The 22,832-nt window shown below is 37.8% G+C and overlaps 1 protein-coding gene across 2 annotated transcripts in view; it reads left to right on the plus strand.

Annotated features, from left to right (window-relative positions):
* The first annotated feature begins 1,858 nt into the window (after positions 1-1,858).
* wdr33 (WD repeat domain 33) overlaps positions 1,859-22,832 on the plus strand; it is a 158,762-nt gene continuing 137,788 nt past the window's right edge. For both annotated transcript variants that reach the window (XM_063046180.1, XM_063046181.1), the window contains exons 1-2: positions 1,859-1,985; positions 10,732-10,959. In XM_063046180.1, the coding sequence (XP_062902250.1) occupies positions 10,756-10,959 (204 nt within the window). In that variant the 5' untranslated portion in view covers positions 1,859-1,985; positions 10,732-10,755. The remainder of the gene's footprint in view (positions 1,986-10,731; positions 10,960-22,832) is intronic.

Consider the following 22,832-nt stretch of genomic DNA (forward strand, 5'->3'; position numbering starts at 1 on the left):
TTTGTAAAATGATAATGGGGTTTTACGAACCTGGAGTTGAGATGTACATTGAGAAACAGCACCTGAAAGTTGGACTTTGGGCCATTAGCCATAGCAGGCATATACATAAACATGATTCTAATAATACTATCAAGCTAGGGGTTATGACCTTTTTCAGTGAAGAGAGTAGAAGGGCATACCTGCTCTTTCTGGAACATTTTCCTGAAATTCACTCCAGATCAGCAAAATCCCAGTACAGTGAGGGCCTTCTGCAAAACAGTGGGGTCTTCCCTCAGAAATATCTTGACGGTTGTTTAAGTCATGGCCCTAGGCTGACTGGCTGTCAAAATTGTTAGTGGCAGAAGATTTGTGAGTCAAAAATATCGATTATAAGTTATAACTGCAAAAAAAGTTAGAATTTAAAGATTTAAAACATAAAAAAATTCAAACTAAACTACATTAAAATCAAGAAATTAAAGGATTTTAATAATCTTGACTAATATTTTAAAAACAATCACTTTAAGAGATTAAAATAGCACTCAAAACTGTTAAACGCATTAATGCAACACACATCAAAGTTGCTGGTGAACGCAGCAGGCCAGGCAGCATCTCTAGGAATAGGTACAGTCGACGTTTCAGGCCGAGACCATTATTAATGTTTCAGTTACAATTCAAACAATTCCACACTACAACAGTTCTCCAGGTTATGACAGAGTTCTGTTCCTGAGAATTGTACATAACCTATGTCGGAATTGAGCCTGCCCGAATGTATTTAAATAAAAACACAGGCTAAGCAGGGCCTATAACGCAAGCATTCAGATTTCTCTGCCAGGTAATATTGCCGTGAACGAAGCCCCGCAGCGGTAGTCAAATCCATCCCACTGGTCTCATAAACGCTCGTACATAGGGACGGGTGTGTCGAATTCAGGAGTTTTTAATCTGAGGAGGATCTGTGTTTGAAATGTACTACTCTCGCTGGCACCCATTCAGATGAACATGCATCAGAATTTAGGAAATGGAAAGTTAAATACGACTGCAGACACATAGAGGAGATGGAGGAATGCTCCGTTCTTCTAGCTCCTTTGTGGATGTGCTGGAGTTCCTCCAGCTATTTTGCTTGTTGTACCTGATTTCCAGCAACAGCAGTCTATCATGTCTCCAAAACCTGCCAATGTTGGAAATCCTAAACAAAATTCGAAAACATAGCAAAGGAGCAACAAGCTAGGATTCGTGAAAATAGGAACAGTTTAAATGAGTTCATTCTCTTTTCCCATGTGTTGATTGACCTGCTGAATGTTTCCAACATTTTCTGGTCTCATTCAATGAGTGGATGTAACTCGTTTGGTCCTTTGTCCTTTGTTATTAAATTAGAATACGGTCAATCTTTTACCTCGATGTATTTTCCTGCCTATATATTTTGGTTTCTTTACGTTCTTCAGGCACCAAGCTGAATCTACTAGTGTGAGCAACCAGATTTTCCAGCAGAGTGACGTTTCACTGGAGTTAATAGTTAATAAATTAGAGCATGTCATTCCTCAGGAAATTTCAGTTGACTGCTCCTCAGAGTACTTGGGATTGTTAGCTTGATTTTCTCGGCAAATAGATGTGCGCCGCGGGAGATATTAAATAGGTTATTTAATTTAGTTTTGCTACTGAAACAATTATATTCAGCGTGCATAAAGTGTCGCTCTGGAATGTCTGGAAGAAACAAGCCAACACTGAAAGCAAAGGTTCCGACACAAAGATGAAAATGCCGGGAAGGTAACCGCGCGTCCGTCCACACACGCAGTTCACGCGTGGGCGAGACGGACACGGCGGAGGGTTGGCGGACGAATTGCGTATACACGAGCCAGGGCCCCACGCACGCGCACGCTTTGACGTAATTCCGGTGCAGGCGATGTTTGTGGAAGATGGCGGCAGCAAAGAGACCCGTGACTTGAGGAACGAAAAGCATCGGCAGGAAAACGAAGTGGGAGTAAGGTCGAGCTGAAAAAGGCTGCAGTGTGGTAAGTCAGAATGTCGTATACTGCAGTGGCGTACCTGCTCTCCTCAGCCACCCAGACAAGGCGGCGAGGCTGGCGCAATGCGATCCGGCTACCGCCATTTTGGTTATGGGACAGGGAGGGCCGCCGGGCCGGAGTGAACAGCGAGCTCGATGTGCTATTCAGGTACACCGAGGTCTCACACCGTCAACCGCTCTGAATAGTCCTCTCCTAATTCCGTATTTAGTGGTATGTTCGGACGAAACACAGTTTGCCCTCCTGCTCAGTGCGGGAATGTTTAATTACACCTGGAGGAATTGAAATTAAATGATCTGAAGATGGAGTGCAGGTGGCCGTAGTTAAAAATGACAACGTTTACATCCGTGAAACATTTTACAGTGCACCTATTTAGGGTTTACTCCTTAGCCGTGTTCTCGAAAGTAAAATCTGATAAGGCTGGAGTTAATTATGTCCACATTTAAATCAATATACATTTCCTTTGAAAGATGCGTTTGAAATCAACGTGGCTTAGAGACAATGTTGGGAGCACAGTTGCCACCTAAATCGGAATTCTTATTTGTGACCCACGTGCTGAGAAAGATAATGTGAAATTCTGAAAGCCTTGGTGCTCGATTCCAGACTGCCACAGTCAAAGATATTGTTTTGCTTGTCCTATAAGAATTCCTTTTGTGTATTTCTTCAAGTAAGAAATTGGATTGACATGGCAGGAGTGTTAATTAAAAATACTTGATGCTGCGTAATTATGATTTGGATTTAGCAGTTGAGTGCTGAGGAAATTTGTTAGGCTAACTCCTTGAATTATCATCCAAGAGATATTGGATAGCTTGAGTTTCTATTTGTTGGAGTTCAGGAGAATGTGGGTTGACTTTATTCAAACATATAAGATTCCCAGTCGATATAAGGATGTTTTCATGAGCAGGACAGTCAAGGGAACATGATTACAGGAAAATGAGCCAGACGTTTAAAACTGAGGTACATAGAAATCTCTACTCAAATAAGCTGAATTTCTAGAATTCTATCTTGGCAAGTGGTGGAATAAAATATTTGATGAAAGAATGAATGGGTGTGGAGAAATAGTACCGAAGAGGAGTTGGGGCCGACCTAAATCAGTTAGGTTGAATGACCCGATGGCCTGGTCCCATTTTTCTGTTATTGAACTGATGACTGGAAGTTTGCTCAAAGAAGAGGACTGGACAGATGAGAAAACTGGCAATGTTTGGGGAATAAATTCCAGATCTTTCAACTTTTGGAAATGGCTCAAGGCCCGAAATGAAGGAGCACAGCAAATAAGTGGGGTCAAAGACATTACAGAGTTTGAATTGGCAGACCATGGGGGCATTTGAATGTGAATTTAAAAAAATCTAAACATAGTTTAGAAACATTGGGTGCACTACTGGATGCCAGACAATGTAGAAATAATATGTTTAAGCATATATTGATTAGCAGAAAGAAATTATGGCAGGAGAGAAAGGAAATTCAGCTCAAATGTTATAAATAGAATGACTAATAATTTTGAAAACTAGTCATAAACTTTTCCTGGGCTTCCAGCCATGTCCAGGTAAGCCTCAGAAGAGTTTTATGGTCATGTACACTGGGAAAGCACTGGATCTTTTTTCAGAAGCAGTCATGTTGGTAAAAGCCTTATTTTGGGAGAAGTATTAATATATAAGGGTAATTATCAAGGTTTGTCTTATTGTTACCTATACAAAGACAGTGGAAACATTTGTGCCACCCTAGCAGATTATGCCATACATAGTTTCTCAAAGCCTCAATGGATATTGCATGGCAAAGGAGTAACTAATGTCACTGGCCAAGTAGCATGAATAGCATTCCAGATACAAACCTCAAGAGAGTAAACATTAAAGGTAGTTATTGAAAAGACTGAAGTGGAAAACTAAACAATTGCAGGGACCATTGTACACTACTTCATAAATAATTTAGGCTTTGCAACAATTTGTCTGATTCAAAACTTTGTCATACTGGTGTAGCTAATTCGTTGGCGATAATCTATTTAAAATTCACTCAGTAATGAAAGTAAAGTTTAACATTATTTAGTCAATCTGAAATCGGTGTATTAAATATAAACAAAATATAAAGCATGAGTTGGCTTTAAAATTTGGGTAAGCGTACTGTACTGAAAGATGTTGGTAAATAAGCAATGGCTAGCATTTTAAAGAATTACTGCATACTTTGCAGTATACCCTTTTAAGGATCAAATATTCAATTGGATAGCTGTAGTTTGCAAGTGAAGTTAAAAGTTTTACAACTGATGGTGGTACGCACTACTTCCTGACCTACCTCACTCAAAATCATCCAGGGATTTCAGTAGCCATCCAGAATGGCAAAGATTAATTTCCACAAACTTCGAATACTAGATTCAGTGCTCAAAGGGAGACAAGATGACTGATTTGCAGACCACTGTGCCCTTTCCATGATGGCCATTCTCAACTCCTGGTTGCATTTTATTTCAACTTTCCTCCCATTCCCACATCCCAATGTCTTTTCACAGTCTTCATAGCAAAGGTTAGGGCCAAAGCAAACTAGAAAATCAGCACTTCATATTCTGTCTGGGTAGTCTATAACCCAATGATATGTACACTGCATTTTCCAATTTCATTTAACTCATATTTCCTGTGTTCATCTCTCATCTTCAATCCATTTCTGATTTTATTCACATTTTCATTCCCTTTCCCATATTCCTTTGAGACTCCCATTACCAGTTTTGTTCTCTCTCTCAGTTGGTTCTGTCTACTTTTCAACTACCCACTAGTGGTTCCTATTATCACCTTCTTTACTTTTCAGATTTCTTCCTCTCTCTATCCTTCTTTTCCCTCAGCTGGCTCCATTGTCATTTTTTGCTCCACTGTTGTCTGCTTCCACTGACTACCTATTTTCTTTTATCCCCAGCTTGCCCCCCTCCCCAAACCTGGTTCACTCTGCCCCTCATCCTTCACCCCTCCTCAGTTCAGCTGTCACTACTGGCCCTGATCTCATCTCTGCTCCTGCCAATACTCTGGCGATCTTTCTTTTGTCAATTCTGATGCACAGATGGTGCTCAACCTGTTTTGTTCCTCCACTAGGTTGATTTTTGCTCTAGATTCCAGTATTTGCATATTTTTGTAACTCAGAAGTTTTGTTATGTTGCCAAATAGAGAAGGAAACTTGAGGGGGATTGGAGCGGCAAAGGTGGGCCAAGATATTAATAAGGGAAAGCAGGATAAAGAAGTGTTCTAGCATGAAGCATAAAAAATGTTTAAAGCATCAACAGATGTGCAGGTAGGAAAATGTTAACGAACGTTAATTTGAGATGGAAATATATTAAGGAATAAGGAATGTTGGGCAAATTGTGTATTTTGTCAGAATTCACATAAAATGCAGAAAATATCTTTAAAATGGTGGCGAATAAGGGTTTGCAAGTAATTATTGGGACTAAAAGCTGGTTAAGTCCTTGCAGCTAAGACCAGCATCTCAAGGACTTGATAAAGAGTTGATAGTGGAGGTAGTGGACACACTTTTTCCTCTCAGGAAATTCTATGACTTTTAGAACTGTTCCTACAGATCAGAAGGGAACAAATGTAACCCCAATATTAAAGTAAAGCAGAGAATGACATATGAATTAACTTGGTATTGGTAATAAAGATATTAGACTATATTGATATGGTACTAAGACACTAGGAAAAATGGGGTTGGACAGTACTAGTATAGATTTATGAATGAAAATAGTTTTTTTAAGGTTAAAATAGATGATGGGAAACAGATTGTGCATTTGAAAGTTTGGAAGACCTTTGAACTGTTGCTATATGTGGTCGTTGTTGGTGTCTGAGGTGTCTTGAAGATTGTTCAACAGATGAAAAGAGTAGAAATAAGTTATTTTTGGGTTGGTCTCGTGTGATTAGTGGGGTATGGAAAGGGTTTGTGCCGATGTTTCAGTTGCCAGAATTTATATTAATGAAGTTTGAGAGGACCATCCAAACTTGCTGATAAAACTGGGCAGGGAGCCTTGGGAATATTGACGGGCACATTTGAGGGAAGGATAGTGTATGCTGAGTAGCATCAGATGTCATGATGATGGCTGACCTTGATATGACAAGATTGTGGGGAAGTGTGCAGGCAATTGTGCACCTGGTTTATTGATTGATGGAAGGCAAGGAAAAGTATTGAATAATGAAAAGGTACAGTGTTTAGTCAATTTGATTTTGGGAGCAAGTCACTATAGATGAGTGCACATTGAGAAGAACTGAAGAATTATCTAAATATCTGAAAGGTGATCTGAAATGTTGCCACGAGATTTGGTTGATTTTATTTTTTAACACTAACATTTACAGTTCCTCTAAATCAAATTTGATACTTCAATTTGACGGGTGGGGCAATATTTTGGTTGCTTTCAACATTGAACAATTAGGATGCTTATCAAACATATACAGAGACATATTTATGAATTTTGAGTTACACAAATGTGTTAACTTTGGGCTTTTATAATAAATTACAACTAAAATTGAAGGTGGCATGATAACTGCAAATTTGAAGTTATCTGTCATTATTTGCATTTTTTCTAATCCAGACACGTCACCTTCAACTACTGAGTTGCATCACTGAAAACTTTTAAACTAAGCGTCTAGAGCAAGTGCATTTAGTTCCATCACCTGTGCATCATCTTCACCCTGAAGCCCTATTTTTACACCAAGTGCACGGTTAAATAACACTAAAACCAAAGCAATCCTAACCTCTTATTTTCTGTTCAAATGATTGCTAAAAAATTTGGACCACTGCTTTCATTAAAACAGTGTTTCTTAACTGGTGATAAATGTTATATACAGTATTTTGTAGTTTTTCATGCTTATGTTATCTTCATTTTGGCCATTGTAAGATTTTACAGGTTTCCAAAATCGCTGGAGGAATTTTTATCTGACCTGTATGGAATTCTAAGCATAGAAATATATTATGTAGTCTGACCAGTTTATGCTGCAGACAAGTTTCCTTCCACTCAATATATGCTGCTATCGGTCTATTATGTTATCATTTATTATAGATTAATTTGAGTGTAGTTTATCCTTTTCCCCTTTAGTTTTAGGTTTGTCAGGAAGTGGAAACATTTCCATTTGAAACTTGATCAATATTTTCAGTGTATCGGCATCTGAGGCTTCTCTAGATTCCATTCCATTTAAACCTTTACACAGAAGATTTGCTCTCTGTGTGTGAGCTCATACTGGACACTTCTGACCAATTTCTGGTGTACACTCACATTATGCTGAAACATTAATTTCATCTATGGTTTTATTACTATTTATTACTTATGGTGCAACTGTAATGAAAACCAATTTCCCCTGGGATCAATAAAGTATGAATATGACTATGTCAGAATTTTCCTCCATTGTTAGCTGTCAGTTGATGCTGCATGTTTTTAAAAGTCTCAAACATCCCTAATTTGGATCACTTGTTGCTTCTGTCCATCCAAACACAGTGGATTCTGGTTAATTTGGACCAGTACATTTTGTCCCAATTAAGCACCTGCTCCAATTAGACGAAGTTTCATGGAAATAGTTAAAAAGATATATACAAGACAAACTACTGTTTATGACTAGCAAATTATGAATGAAATACAGATTAAATTAGAACACTACCAATATAGTACTATAAAACTGTATTAGTTCCTAATAGTTAGTGCTGGAGGAGATCACGCATGCTACACTGCTGTTTATTTTTGATTGCAAATGAACAAAATCAGTCCAGACATTGGTGCAGATAGTGAACTGCCTTCACACAATGCCTGCAGCATTTGCATCCTTCAAGACTTCATTTTCATCATAACATTCAAGATGATTGTCAATACCTTGATTCTTCGTAGTTTCTAACTTGAAATTAAAGAACCCTTTTCTATGCAAACTACTCATATAAGGAGAGTACAGAACCTTTAACTGTTGTGAGGAATATTGCCCTATGAGTGATGTGAAAAGTCAGAAGAGTCAATTTCTTCTCTGTAATGGTGCAGTAAATCAAAAGCAAACCATGATGTTCTGACAGGCTCAAACTTGCAAGCTGTATATCAAATGGCTATTAACTGCCAATTGCTTGAGAATGCAGATGTTGGAATTTTAATTCAATTGTAAGTGGCTTGTTTATTTAACAGATTCCTTTCAATCAGAAAAGATTAAATTATACTGTTCTTTACAGACCTGTTGAGAAGACGGTCTTCAAATTTATTTTTTTACCATTCGTTGTCATGAGTGAAGTCTTTGTTAAGCAACAAATTAATTAAAGTGCTTTATTATATGAAGATTCATTAGGTAATTTTTTTATTAAACATGGGTGAGCTGTACTCCAAATGGCCAACAATGGTCATTTGGAGTACTATCATCTAAATGCTTCAGTTCTGGTGGAGTCCTGAGACAATACTGGTGCTCTTCATATAGCAGAACAGACTGTCCTCTTGGGCGGCCAATAATATAACGAATTTCAAATCATTTCCAAAATGATTGTAAGATTATTTTGCAAGACAGAGGAACAGATGGGTTATTTCTTTGTGGGCATATTTTCTATTAATCCGTTAGTGTTTGATTGTTTCTATATGTGTGAACATTGTTGTCTGATATCTGCATACCTTGTACAGAAAGAGTTTGCAATTCCAAAAAAATTGAGTTTCCGGGAGTGTTTTCAACTTAGCATTTTTTTAAAATTGAGAGATGCAAGGCAATTTACAATGACCAATTAACCAATGATTTGTAATGTGGGAGAAAACCAGAGCATCCAAAGGAAACCCGGGCATTCATGCTTACAAACTCCTTACAGACGGTGTTGAAATTGAACTCCGAAGTTCGTCCTGAGCTACAATAGCATTGTTGTAACAGCTTTAACACGGTGTCATCCCAAGAATTTTATTTAATTTAAATATACAGCGTGGTTCCAGCCCAACAAGCCCTCACTGCCCATTATACCCATGTGACCAGTTCACCTGCTAATCCTTTCTTTGGAATGTGGGAGGAAACTAGAGCACCCAGAGAAAACCTACATAGTCATGGAGAGGACATACAAACTCCTTATAGATAGCAACGGGAATTGAACTTGGGTTGCTATCGCTGTAATAGCATGTACCAACTGCTATGCCACTGTGCTGCCCCTATGATGAATTTCATTGGTATATTTGGATCTGGTGAATTCTCCCATCAGTTTCCATATAGTGACTGCACGTAAATGTTTGTGTACTGTTGTATCCTTATTTTATTTGGGTGTTTCTGATTGATTTGTAATTTTTGCTTTTGAATATTAATTTTTTTATGATTTGAATAAATGAAACATACGGCCTATCAAGAATTTGTTTCTAATATCATGTTGAAGTATAAAACAAATAGCATGCAAAAAAATGTTGATCCCTTTTTAAGAAAGTAATGTTTTCACTTAAATTTCTTTTCAAAGTTCAGTATGTCAATGAAGTAGGGAATTGTTCCATTCTTACCAGTCTAAATTGGCAATTTTCATTGTAGTTGAGTATAGAGGAATTTATAGCCAACAAAGCTGACTAAAAATGTGTGCCTATACCAGGTTCTTAGTATTACATTTTCTGGTGCTACATGTTCATTCTTAGATGGTTACTGGAGGAAAATTCAATGGAAGTCATCCAGTACTTCAGCTCCGTGAGTGAGTATATATTGCATGACGCAACAGCTTGTTTGTGAGGGTTGTTCTGAGTGACCTGAATCTATCTGTTTGATATTTGCACATTTCACTCTGGAACAAGAGAATTTGGGGTGGTGAGCTCGGCAAGTTGAAAAATTCTACTGCTGCTGTAGCTGGGGTCAGTTACTTTAGAACAGGGTGCAAAATACAAGTGTTCTTAGTTGAGCACTATTTTCAAGTTGGACATCTCCATGTCAAAGCTTTGAAAAGCTGGTAGGAATAATTGTAATTCAAAATAAAATTATAACAACTAATGGATTTTTGGGAAGAATATCATTTTTTTTATTGATAGCAAGTTAGTTTCATATTTTTGATAATAGTTGATTTCATCTGAGTTAACTTCAATCTAATACTTAATTTTTCATAATTTGAATGTGTTGAACAATTTAAAATAAAATTAACCAATAGATTTGCCAGTTATTGTATTAATCCTTCTACAGCTAGAGGTAGCAAGGATACTTTGTTTTGAATCATTTGGATCTAGACATCATGCTCACCAGTTTTGCACATCTGAGATGAGAGCTAATCATTCTATACTACCAGCAGTTAGTTTTCCTAACCCCTCTACTACCCTATTCTCAGTTCCTTGCAACAGTGTGCCCATTCCCTGTTTTTATTGAGTTATTTATCTTTACTAGCAGAATTCTGACAAATACTTGTAAAACCCATTCTCTTCAAATTCTGACTGTTGTAAATGAACAATGACAGAATGGTATTTTTAAACCTGGTGGTATACATTTGTAAAGCTCTCCTGGCATAGTGTTAAAGGCAATTGGTATTGTAGATTCTTTGTCAATGCTCTTGAAATAAAGTAAAATGACTTACAAATGTGTGATAAATGTCATCATCTTCAGTAATTATTTCTACTGGAGACAGGATGTATCCATTGATAGAGTTGATTTCATTTGTGGAGTTAAGATATCTTGCTCACTTAACTGACAGCAGTTATAAACTATTACTAAAAGTTACTAATTGTTTTTAGAATATGCGGAAATGTTTATAGTAGAAAGTGCAGAGAAATTAAAGGAGTTGTATAAAATTTCAGCTGACAATTCATATGAATTTTTTTCCTTTGCAGATTTGTTAGAAGAATTTTATCACCATGGCTTTGGAAATAACCTCACCTCCTCGATTTTTTCACATGCCAAGGTTTCAGCACCAGGGACCAAGGCACACATTTTACAAGCGACCAGATTTTGCCCAGCAACAAGCAATGCAGCAACTGACCTTTGATGGCAAACGTATGAGAAAGGCTGTGAACAGGAAGACGATCGATTATAATCCATCAGTTATTAAATTTTTAGAGGTGAGATCAGAATAACAGTGAAACTGCTGCACTACTAAAAATGAGCTTGAGGTGGAATGCACTGCACTTAATGCAAAGTGCAAGGATTTGGTACCATTCTGTATTTATTTCTGATATAGTTGTGAATGTGTAATATGACCCCTGCACTGACTTTTTCTTTCTAGGGTAAGCAATTCCTTCCTGTCAATGTTTCAGTAACAGTAAATATTCTAGTCATCAGTGCAGTGTAAATAAATTATGCACGTACTACGTCTAAAATTATTCCTAACATTTATTGCTTATTTGTTAATTCCTGCTGAGCGGTTAAAGTGTCCCTACAGTCTTGCAGATTGGTAGTTTTAAGATTCTGGCCCATTGACAATCAAGATAGGGCACTAGGTTCTGTGCGACTGGAAAGAGAACTTCAGAGGAGATGGGATTTCTAAGTGTCTGCTGTTTTTGGCGGTGTCCCTGATGGCAACTTTGGGTGGGAGTCTTAAATGGAATGCATCTTGAAGATAGATTTGCACTATTCTTGATCACTTTCAGTGGAAGGAGTAGCAATCAAGTAGGCTGCCTTTTCTTGCATGGTGTTGATTTTGTTCTGTGCTAGTAGAGAATTTCATCACAGTTCTAGCTATCATGTAATACCGTCTCTGATCTTTAGATCTAACCACGGTATTTGTGACTGGTTCTATTAAGTTTAGAATCAGTGTGGACTCACTAAATGTTTATGGTTTTGGGTAGCTGTTTTCAATAGAAATATTACATTTCATGGGGAGGCTGTTAGACCTGTAAGAATGATAGTTATTCCTTTGTTATCGTTTGGTACTTTTTTGTATGTGGATGATACTTGTTCTATATCACTGTGTTGAACATTGGGTCTTGCTGCTCGAGTATATAGATTGCTTTCTTATTTGAGCAGTGCACAGCAGTATGTGAATATCACTTCGCACTTTGTGATGGAATGAAGGTGCTTTTTGAAGCAGCAGAAGATCAGGGGACCCTTCGTTGACAACAATAGGCTGGTTCTGTGCTGAATGAGATCCACTGCCACAGCTATCTTATGCCTGTAATGAGCATTCAAAGTAACTTTTACCACTATCTCCTACATGCAAAAGATTTACTCGAGCTTGTTAACAATGCACTCTGTCAAATGCTGCAAAAGTAGTCATTCTCTCCATGCCTTTGGAGTTCATCTGTCAATGTGTACTCTGGCCGAAGTGGAACTCAAGCTGAGCATTTCCTGCAAAATACAGAGTCTGGGATACCTTCTGTCACTCATTTAAATTTGTCTTACTTTTTGTGACCGTAATATTGTGTCAACTTTATCATTTGAATAATGCATAATAAATTGGTGTTGAATAACTATAAGTTTGGCAGGGAATCTTGTCAGTTTGGAAGAAATATGTAATGTGTGTTAAGGTCTTTTTTTCAAAGGAATCGTTATTTATGGGCTTGAGGTGATACATTTTTGCAATTTCAGAATGTGATTTTCCTTGTCTAATGCCTTTGCAGCAAACCAGAGTGATGGAATTCAAACATGAAATCATCTCATCTATACCATCTAGCGATTGCATTGTGCGACTCTAGATCTTGTGCACTAATTTCCTGGCCCTGAATTTAAATGTGATTGACACTTGGGACGATGGAAGTTTCTAATTACTACACGAGGAATCTTTTTTTAAGCATCATCCTGCCAAATTTTGTACCTAAAATGACAACTCAAGCAATCTGTTGAAATAATTTGAAAAAAAGTTTCCATTTGTAATTTTATTGCTTTAACATTCCTTTCCTCAAGTTCTGTGCACTTGTTGGGTGTATTGAAAATAAGTACCAATGAGTACCATTTACTCCGGAACTTGGCATAAGGGCAAGCTTTTCATCGATAAATATGGATTAAAACAGCTTTCACATGGGGAGGTGGGAATAAATGACATTATGTTCTATTTCTTAACCTTGGATGATTGAGAGGTGGTGTGATGACAGCTCAACTTGAAAATTGCTAACCTGCCAATTTAGGAGCAGATAAATTTTATTTACTAGGTTTAAGACAAAAAATGTACAAACAAACCAATAAAAATGAGAGTCACATTCAAATTTATTTGGTTCTGTAAGCATAGTCTTTTAAGTTTCAGGTAAAAACTTCTCATTCTCAGTCAGTTTAACTAATTTACTTTTTCTTTTGAAGTCTTTCTGTTGATAGCCTAGCTCCTGCAGTTTTGCATCACTTCCTGGCCTCTCTGGCCTAGCCAGCTAACTCTTTGTGGTGTTGACAATTGTTACAATTTTATTTTAAAATATTTCACCCTGCGATTGAGAAAATATTTGAATTTCATCCAGGCTTTAAATGTGCATTACATTGAATTGTTACATGGTATGCAATTCCAACCTTGACCAAATATTAATCTGAGATTCCATCAAGGTTTTTAGTTGGATGTTCCAGTGCTAATGTTAAAGGATGTCTAGAATTTCTTGGCCATTGTTTCTCGCTTATTCAAAGCCTTGAGGAAATAGACAAGTTTGTTCATTATTAATCTTGAGGATGTTGGTGATTTAGAATTGTGATCACCATTGCTCACAAGATTTAGTGGTTTAAAGAAAAATTGTGAAGTAGGTTTGGGCGCCCTCTCTGTAAATACACTTAAGTATACCCTCAGAAAAGATTATGGAAATTTAATCTGACCTCAGCTTAGAAAAGTAGAACTAATATATTTCCATACAACATGCCTTTACTTCCAAGCATAAATCAAGTTTGTAGTATTTATCACTGAGAAAGGGAGATAGGTTTAATTCCACAACCTGCCTTAACTTTATCAGTAGACCAAGGACCATTGTCTGTTTCCATTTGCTTTAATTGTCTCAAAATCTAAGGTCAACAGCTATTTGAGTGTTGCCTGCACATATTTATTTCTTCCACTTGATGGGCCTCCAATGTCATTACCTAGCTTTTCATTATTTCTCAAGCATGGTTGAGGTATTTGATATTCTCTTCAGTGCTTTAATTGCTGTAATAAGTGTTCAGTTTTTTTGTCCAAATTCTTGTGAGGTATCTGGCTGTCTCATCCCAACTATAAGTTCTTACTTTGCATTATCCCTGACTTGCAGTGAATAATGTTACAAACATCCTGAAAATTTAAAATTCAGTATATACATACACATGGCAAAAGTTCAAGAGAGGAGACAGAGTATATACTGCCCTCATTACGGTTGCATTCCTGGAATCACATATTGAAGTTAACATGGAATGGAGCTAAGCACTCATAACCATAAACTAGGACTTTGATAGAAAAGTGTATTTTATATGGAATGTCTAGCTGCAGTTTTTGGAATAGAGCATGTAATGTTTGCCATTTTGTAGTAAGTAATATCTGCATGTAAACCAACAACATCTCATGAAGAACACAACATCCACCTTTTTGAATTAAGTAGGCTGTGTGAAAGAACTGGATGGTACTTACAGACAATTATTGCAGATAGCTGTTGCTTGCTTCATCACCTGAATTGCTAAGCTGAAGATACAGATCAGTGAAATTTGAACTGTAGCTTTTAGACTGTATGTGCCATCTGACTTGGGGCTCTTCATGTTCTCTATTTTCTGCATTAGAATACTAAAGTTGATTATACTTTAGAATATGGTAATTAGACTGTATCTTCCACTGTAGATGACTAATTCTATGACTATTTTGAAATTATTGTAATATGAAGACTTAATTTGTGTTAGTTAATATAATACCCTGTGATATAAGCAAAAAAAGTCTTCAGCATACTTCCAGTGAATGCACTGATACTTCGTAATTTGGATTTGAATTTAGCTATGTAAGCAATGATGACTCTTAACAAAAACTGAGATTATTATACAGAAGGTAGTTATGACATGGGAAGTAATTAATGTATTTCCATGAATTGTCCTCTGTGTGTACGTGTATGGAGTTCAATATTAGGACAAAACAAATGTAGCGGGGGTACTCATTTTGACAATTGATAATCGTACATTTCAGAGGCCCTTGGGCCACACTGTCCATGCCAACCATCTGGTACCTATCTGTACTGATCCCTTTACCAGCACTTGGTTCATGTCCTAGGTGATTCAATTGCTTATCCAGATCCTATTTGAATGTGAGAGAAACGATTCCAGCACCCTTTTGGTGCATTACAAACTCTAATCATCTTTTGGGTAAAATTTTTTAACATCCTTTCTGAGCCTCTTTCTTACTGTACCTTACATTTGTATCCTTTGGTTATTGATACCCCTGCTATGGGAATAGTTTACTGCTGTCTACCCTATCTGTGCTCTTAGTTTTGTTAATCTCTATCAAGTTCCCCTTCATCAATCACTGCTGCAAGGAAAACAAACGTAGCTGAATCTGGTATCTTCATAACTGAAACACTCCAAGGTAACATTTTAATGAATCCTGCAGAGTAATCATATCCTCTTTCTAATGTGACTGAAATTGTCCACAATTTTCTAGATGTTGCCTCAGCCAATGTTTTATAAAAGTTGCACCATACATTACCCCCACTCTTATATTCTGTGCTCCAGTTAATAAATGTAAGTGTCCCATACACCTCTTAATCTGTATATGGTTCTGCCTTCAACTATACTGAGTTCCCTTTATTCCTCAATACTCTGGACTTTATGAAGCATGTATATTCCACCCTTATTTGTTTTAATGACATGCACTACTTCATTGTCTGAATTAAGTTCCATCTGCGTTGCTGTCCCCGACTTAACAACTGATCATCTCTTTCTGCACCTCCTCACCATACACAACAGCATTTTGTGAAATCTGGGGGGGGGGGGGGGGGGCTAATGGTACCTCCTATATTAACGTCTGTTATTATTGATAACCAACAGGACAAATCGTTGTGGTCACTTTCTATTAACGACCCTCCATTATTGCCCATTGTTTCCTGTGATCTAGCTATTTTGCCTTGTCTCACAGTTTTTAACTTTTTAGAATCTTTGGCTATATCTGCAGTTAAATTTATACATGATGCTTGCTGAAGTGGTGTGCAGGGCATATGTATGGCCCTTTTAGCTTCTAGCTATTATGAACGTGGCTCCAGAGTCATTACGGAGAGTTAATGGTGTTGCAGTTTCTGTTCTTTTCCCCTCGTCTCAGTACTTGCAAGGACTGTTTTGTTTCTGTTAAATAGCTAATCCACTTGAGATTGTGGATTGAAGATTTCAATACATCCAATTTTGCCCTTTCAGAATAGCACTGACCATCATCTTGTCATCTCACTTACTAAGTTTCATGACCTTATTTCAGCATTCTAAAGTAATTGTGTTATTCACATCCATAAAGTAGTCATATTTTGTATGTGATATTTTCTAGCTATTGCCTGCAACTCAAGTTATACTCATTCACTTTCTGGAATTGGTTATGTAATTTCCAAATTGTCTTTTTTTAAAAGGAAAATAATTAATGTAATATGGATGCTTTTAAATAAAACAGTTGACTAACAATGAAGATGCATATGAAGAAGGTTAAAAAATAACTGTACAATGAGAACTTAAATATCTGACTGATACAATTGAAATATGTAACCAGAACCATTGTAATTGCTACCTAAGTTGCTTGCATTTTGGTTCACATGTGGGTGAAAGAATCCATGCTGCAGAAAACAGTGTCAAAGAGCCATCATAAGAGAAGTGCTAGGAATTCAGTCTTATGAGGCTATTGAATTTGAGTAGATGACATAATAGTATTTAGTGTTTGGGGAAGGGGAAGGCCCCAAAAGACTTCAAAAAGCAGGGGTGCAGCTGACCTCGAGCAGTGGTAGGGAGCAATGAATGCTGGCATTGCCAGTGATGGTATCAACCTCAATGAATAAAATGTAGTTTGTCTGGGAGAAAAATAATGTAAATTAGGTGGTGTTGGGAGAAGTAAGAAGTTCAAATTCAAATTTTTGTTTTTATAGACCAGATAAAGAATTGTTTCAATTATATGATCATCTCTCCCCCCCCCCCCCCGCCAGTAGTATTTTCCTTTTCTACTTTGGACAATTGTAATGTCCAACTTTAAAATATTACCTGTACAACAGGGAGATTATTTATAAAGTTCCATTATATTTTAACTTAACATTTCTTTGAAGTACATCCAATGACTATTAGGTACACTTGTACACCTTGTTAATGTAAATATCTGTTCAGCCAATCACGTGGCAGCAACTCAGTGCATAAACACATGCAGATATTGTCAAAAGGTTCAGTTGCTATTTAGACCAAACATCAGAATGTGGAAGAGATATGGTCTATGTGACTTTGACTGTGGAATAATTGGTGCCAAACGGAGTGGTTTGAGTTTCTCAGAAACTCTTGATCTGAGATTTTCGTGCCCAACATTTTCTAGAGTTTATAGAGAATGCTGTGATAGTGAAAATGCCATGTTAATGAGTAAGGTCAGTGAAGAAAGTCTGTTTAAAGCGGACTGGAAGGCAACAGTAGCTCAGACCATGCATTGCAACAGTGATGTGCAGAAGAACATACATGTCAAACCTTGAAGTAGATGGGCTACAGCAGCAGAAGACCATGAACGTACAGTCATTGGCCTCTTTATTAGGTGCAGGAGGTTTCTAATCAAGTGGCCACTGAGTATTTTTCCAAAAGTTAATTGAGTTCGTTGTTAAATTTTGTAAGATCTGTGATATTCCTTTAATAATAATTCATCTCTACTCCATCAAGTCATTCCTGCAAGTTCCATTAAGACACTGCTTTAATGAACAAATTAATCTTTTCAGTACAAATTTATGTACTAGATGTTATAACTTGAAATGAAACTTAATTCAGCTTTCATGTTGTATATTTTTAAGTGTTTATCTATGGCAGGTTGACATTCTGAGATGCAAACATAGAGTTTTATTTCTTTTAATGTATGATGTTCAAAGATCTCTTGGTTCACTTATATTTTCTCTTTGATAACTGCCACATCCTGGTTAAGCACACTGCAAAAAAAAAAAGTGCTGAGTTTGTGCAAAAATAAATTGATTTGGTATGTAACTAATGCTCTCTGTAGATAATGAGTGCCATTAATTTTTTTTTCAGAAGAAAATTCTCCATGGAATTCTGCAAGACTGAACCATTTTGTCCCATGGGATGTATATTGTAGATACATGGAAAGTTAATTTTCAGTGAAATGAAGTGGAGGGAAGAAGTAGAAAATCATAATTTCTCTGATCAGGATGTGTGAAGATCTGACATTTAAAGACTGAGGAGGGAGTTTTCCCAGTGTCCAGGTTAATGATATCTCCTTCAGTACCAATGTCAGAGCACTTCAACACACTCTCTTACTGTTTCTGGAAACACATATATCATGTCACTGCTTGTGTGTTCTCAAATCTGTCCCCAGATATGTTGTGACTTCTCACCTTATCTAAATTGTTTTTGTCTGCAGTCAAAAAATTTAACAGAGACTTAACTTCTGCAGGCTTCAACTTATAGGGAATAAAAGAAATCACATCTGGTTCTTCCTCTTTGCCTTTTTTTCTGACCCCATAACTGCTTTCATTCTCATAATTTTTTTTCAACCTAAACTAAATTTAGGTCCTCTTTTATTGTCGTTTAGTAATGCGTGCATTAAGAAATGATACAATGTTCCTCTGGTGTGATATCACAGAAACACAAGACAGACGAAGACTGAAAAACTGACAAAACCCACATAATTATAACATATAGTTACAGCACTGCAAGCAATACTGTAACTTGATGAAGAACAGGCTATGGGCACGGTAAAAAAAAAGTTCAAAGTCTCTGGAAAGTCCCATGATCTCACGCAGAAGGGAGAAGGAAGAAAACTCTCCCTGCCATGAGCTTCCAGCGCCGCAAACTTGCCGATGCAGCATCCTGGAAGCACCTGACCACAGTCCGACTCTGAGTAGTCGGAAAACTTGGAGCCTCCAACACCGAGCACCATCTGTGCTGAACTCTATGACCCCAGCCCCGGCCGCCAGCAACAAGTAAAGCCGAGGATTTGGAGCCTACCCTCCGGAGGTTCTCGGTCACACAGTAGCAGTGGCAGCGAACCAGGCATTTCGGAAATTTCTCCAGATGTTCCTCTGTGCTTCTCACGTCTATCTCCATCAAATCAGAATTGTGCACGACCCCCTATTTAACAAATATGATATAATTTCACCAGAGAGGCTGTGTGTTGCCATCTTCTCCTCCTGCCATTTTTATTTCTGATGTTCTCTAGAGAGATCGATCGGTCCTCAGCATAGAACATCTTATATCTCCACCTCATTGAATTTTGAACTTGCCTCAGTGTCAGCTGCACATCTGTTGCCTTTGCATTCATGATGACTTCTGCCACTATTTCAATCTCTTACTCCTAAACTACAAAGAATAGGAATCTGAAATAAAGGTGAAGGAAATTCTCAACAGCTCAATTAGCATTGGTTGACAGAAATGATTATTGTTTCAGTTCAGTGAGCTTTCATCAGAACGGTTGTGATTTATTTCATTTTCTCTACTCTGTTAAATTCATTCATCCTAATGTGCAACACTCTTAACCTCACAGAGTGAGTTTTAACATTATCATTAAGTTTGTGGAGAAAATAATCCATTGCTGTTTGGCAAACCTGTCTGTTTTTCTGTGATGGGTGCAGTAATGTGAATTAACTTACCCGGAGAACTGCTTTCAACAACATTCAAACTCCTCGCAACCCTGAACATTCAGCTTTGAATCATCAACTCCCCCCCCCCCCCTCACCCCCACCAACCCATAAACAAACAGGACTGCCTCTGGGAGGTGTATGTCTTTAAGGTTCATATCTCATGATAAATACTACCATTTCAACTTTTTTTTCGCGTCTCTTGTCTTCAAAGTTATATCTGCAGTTCAGCATCTTCCACCTAGTTTTCTTGCTGGCTGTATTCTTAAGAATATCTAGTTCCAGTAAAGTCTCCATTTTTAGCAGGATGCAAAGGGAGTTTTTCTCCTTTAAATGAATGTCGATTTGGTCACTGCACCATATTTCTGTCTGTTGCACTTAATTTTTCTTTGAATCCGATCACTCCATCAAATGAAATTATTATTAATGCATGCATCTAATGTCATACTTTTCATGAGGTACATCAGAGCTCCATTCTGTTCATGTATTATCTCTCATACCTTTCCAGTACTGCTGACTTTATGCACTGGTGCAGGGGTACGTTAGAAATAGGAGCAGGATGGTTCATCCATCTTCTCTGTTCACCAAGATCATGCTGATATTCTGCTTTAGCCCTGTTTTCCTGTGACATTGCAATATCCCATTATCACTTTGGTCAACAGTATGCAGAAACATGTCTTTTTATTGGGTTGCCATTTTCCTTATCTTCCCTTCCACTGCCTCCACGTACAGAGAGTCATTCTCTGGTACTTCCAAAACATATGCCACTAAATACATCTTCCGAAACATTCTTCCCTTCATTCTAAAGAAACAGTTTCTCATTTGGTACTGTGCTTTGCCTTCCTGTTGTTCCTAACACTTGCTTCCCCTGGTGCTCGGCAATCATTGTGGAAAGTACACTGGTTAGTCTTCATGGCAGACCAGGTCCATGAGCTTCATTTTAGGGAAATTGATGATTTATTTGTAAAATGCTATTTAGCCTGGAGCTGTAGTTCAAACCTTGATTTTACTGGCCATGTTCTCAACCTTTTGTGTTACTTTCAGTGATGCTCAGCAAAACATAGGACATCTCAGTTTTTAAAAATTAGGAGCTTTTTGGTCTTCTGGATATGGTGTAGACGTCATTAACTTCAGGTCAGAAACGTTGTTCACCTTGCAGTAGGTGCCCAGTACTCTTATGGTCATTTATGTAGTTTTTGAGAGATTTTATTTTCCCCATTATCTCATTATTGTAATTTTTCTCTTCCATTTTCAACTTTTTTTTACTGTATAATCATTCTTACTTTCATGTCTAATACAGACTTTTGTTCTTTGCTCCCCTCATCCTCCTCTGAACCCACTTTCCTAGACTTTATTTGTTATCTTAATGATTGTGATAACTCCCTCCTTTTACTTTTCGAACTATCTGCAACCTTTGTCAGTATTTACCCTGTTGTCATCGTTCAGTGTATCTCATTGACACAATTGATAGTACTGGAGTTATATCTGCGTGCAAACTCATCCATATGCTCATAGAATTCTGCAATGGTCAATTTTCTTCTCAACTGTTGGCTTTGGTGCTATCTCCTGTTCCTTACCCCAGTACCGTATTCTGGCAACATTGACTGAAAATAATCCATTTTTATGTGTATACTGATGATACCAGCTGTACCTGCACCAATTTTAGTGACTTCACTGTCAGACTTGCTGTCCAATATCTAGACCTGAATAAGAATATTCTTCTTCCAACCAACATGAGCAAGATGTGGTTAAAATTCCAGTTGCACTGAGTTTGTGAGTACAGCAGGTAACAAAGTCCATGGTAGAAACGAAGATTTGTCAAAGGAGGGGATTTTTGAAGAATGAAAGGTAATCTTATTGAATCCGACAAAATTATTGTAGGCTTCATGGAGATCAAAGGATTCAAAGTATGTATATGGTTTACAATCCTGAGATTTGCCTTCCCACAGACAGCCATGAAACAAAGAGCGATCATGGAACAAATAAAAGAAAAATATTGAATTCTTCCCCCCCACCACCATGCGCAAAAAAAACACATTGCACGGATGGCAACCAAAAAAAAAACAAAAACACAGAATATTAAGCACAAAATCAGAAGGCATATTTCAGTTCAGCTCAGTGTTCATTATTTGCAGGCCTCCCATTTCATAAATTGTCCAAAAATAACAACCAAAAAATAGAACACATAACATCAATTTGAGTCCAATTTATAAACTGCTGTTGATTAAACCTTACTCTGGCACCATTTCCAACAACATTGAGGGAGAGAGAGAGATCAATTGAATGCAAGAACCTTGCCTCGGTAGCAGCAAGAGAGACTGTCTTCCTCCAGCTGCAGCAAGTGAGAGGCTGGTAGATGGTGCTGAACACCTACATTAGCATCTGCTTCGATGATTTCAGTCTTCCTCAGCACTTTAATCAGTGAGATCAATGAGAGATGGAGTCAATCGTGGACTCGTGTCCTGTCTCCAGGCTTCTTGGCATCCATGCTGCACGCTTTGCTCGCAGCATCTTGGAGATAGCAAAGTGTCAAAAACACCGCCAGAATGTAGATAACAGTCTCTCAACCTTAGCAGAACCACATCTGAAATAAAAAGATGTGAAAGGAGTTGCTTCGTCACCCATCTTGTGGATGTTGCCCTTGGTAGCCTTATTCACTGGCTCCATCCGGTAGATGAAGAGTTGATACTTTTTCTGGCTGTATGAGGATTCATAGTCTCAAAATAAGAATTTGGGCTTTTGGAGCAGAGGAAGTAATACTTAGAAACATAGAAACATAGAAAATAGGTGCAGGAGTAGGCCATTCGGCCCTTCGAGCCTGCACCGCCATTTATTATGATCATGGCTGATCATCCAACTCAGAACCCAGCCTTCCCTCCATACCCCCTGACCCCTGTAGCCACAAGGGCCATATCTAACTTCCTTTTAAACATAGCTAATGAACTGGCCTCAACAGTTTGCTGTGGCAGAGAATTCCACAGATTCACCACTCTCTGTGTGAAGAAGTTTTTCCTAACCTCGGTCCTAAAAGGCTTCCCCTCTATCCTCAAACTGTGACCCCTCGTTCTAGACCTCCCCAACATCGGGAACAATCTTCCCGCATCTAGCCTGTCCAATCCCTTTAGGATCTTATACGTTTCAATCAGATCCCCCCTCAATCTTCTAAATTCCAACGAGTACAAGCCCAGTTCATCCAGTCTTTCTTCATATGAAAGACCTGCCATCCCAGGAATCAATCTGGTGAACCTTCTTTGTACTCCCTCTATGGCAAAGATGTC

The sequence above is a fragment of the Mobula hypostoma genome, chromosome 4 (assembly GCF_963921235.1).
Source record: "Mobula hypostoma chromosome 4, sMobHyp1.1, whole genome shotgun sequence".
Lineage (NCBI taxonomy): Eukaryota > Metazoa > Chordata > Chondrichthyes > Myliobatiformes > Myliobatidae > Mobula > Mobula hypostoma.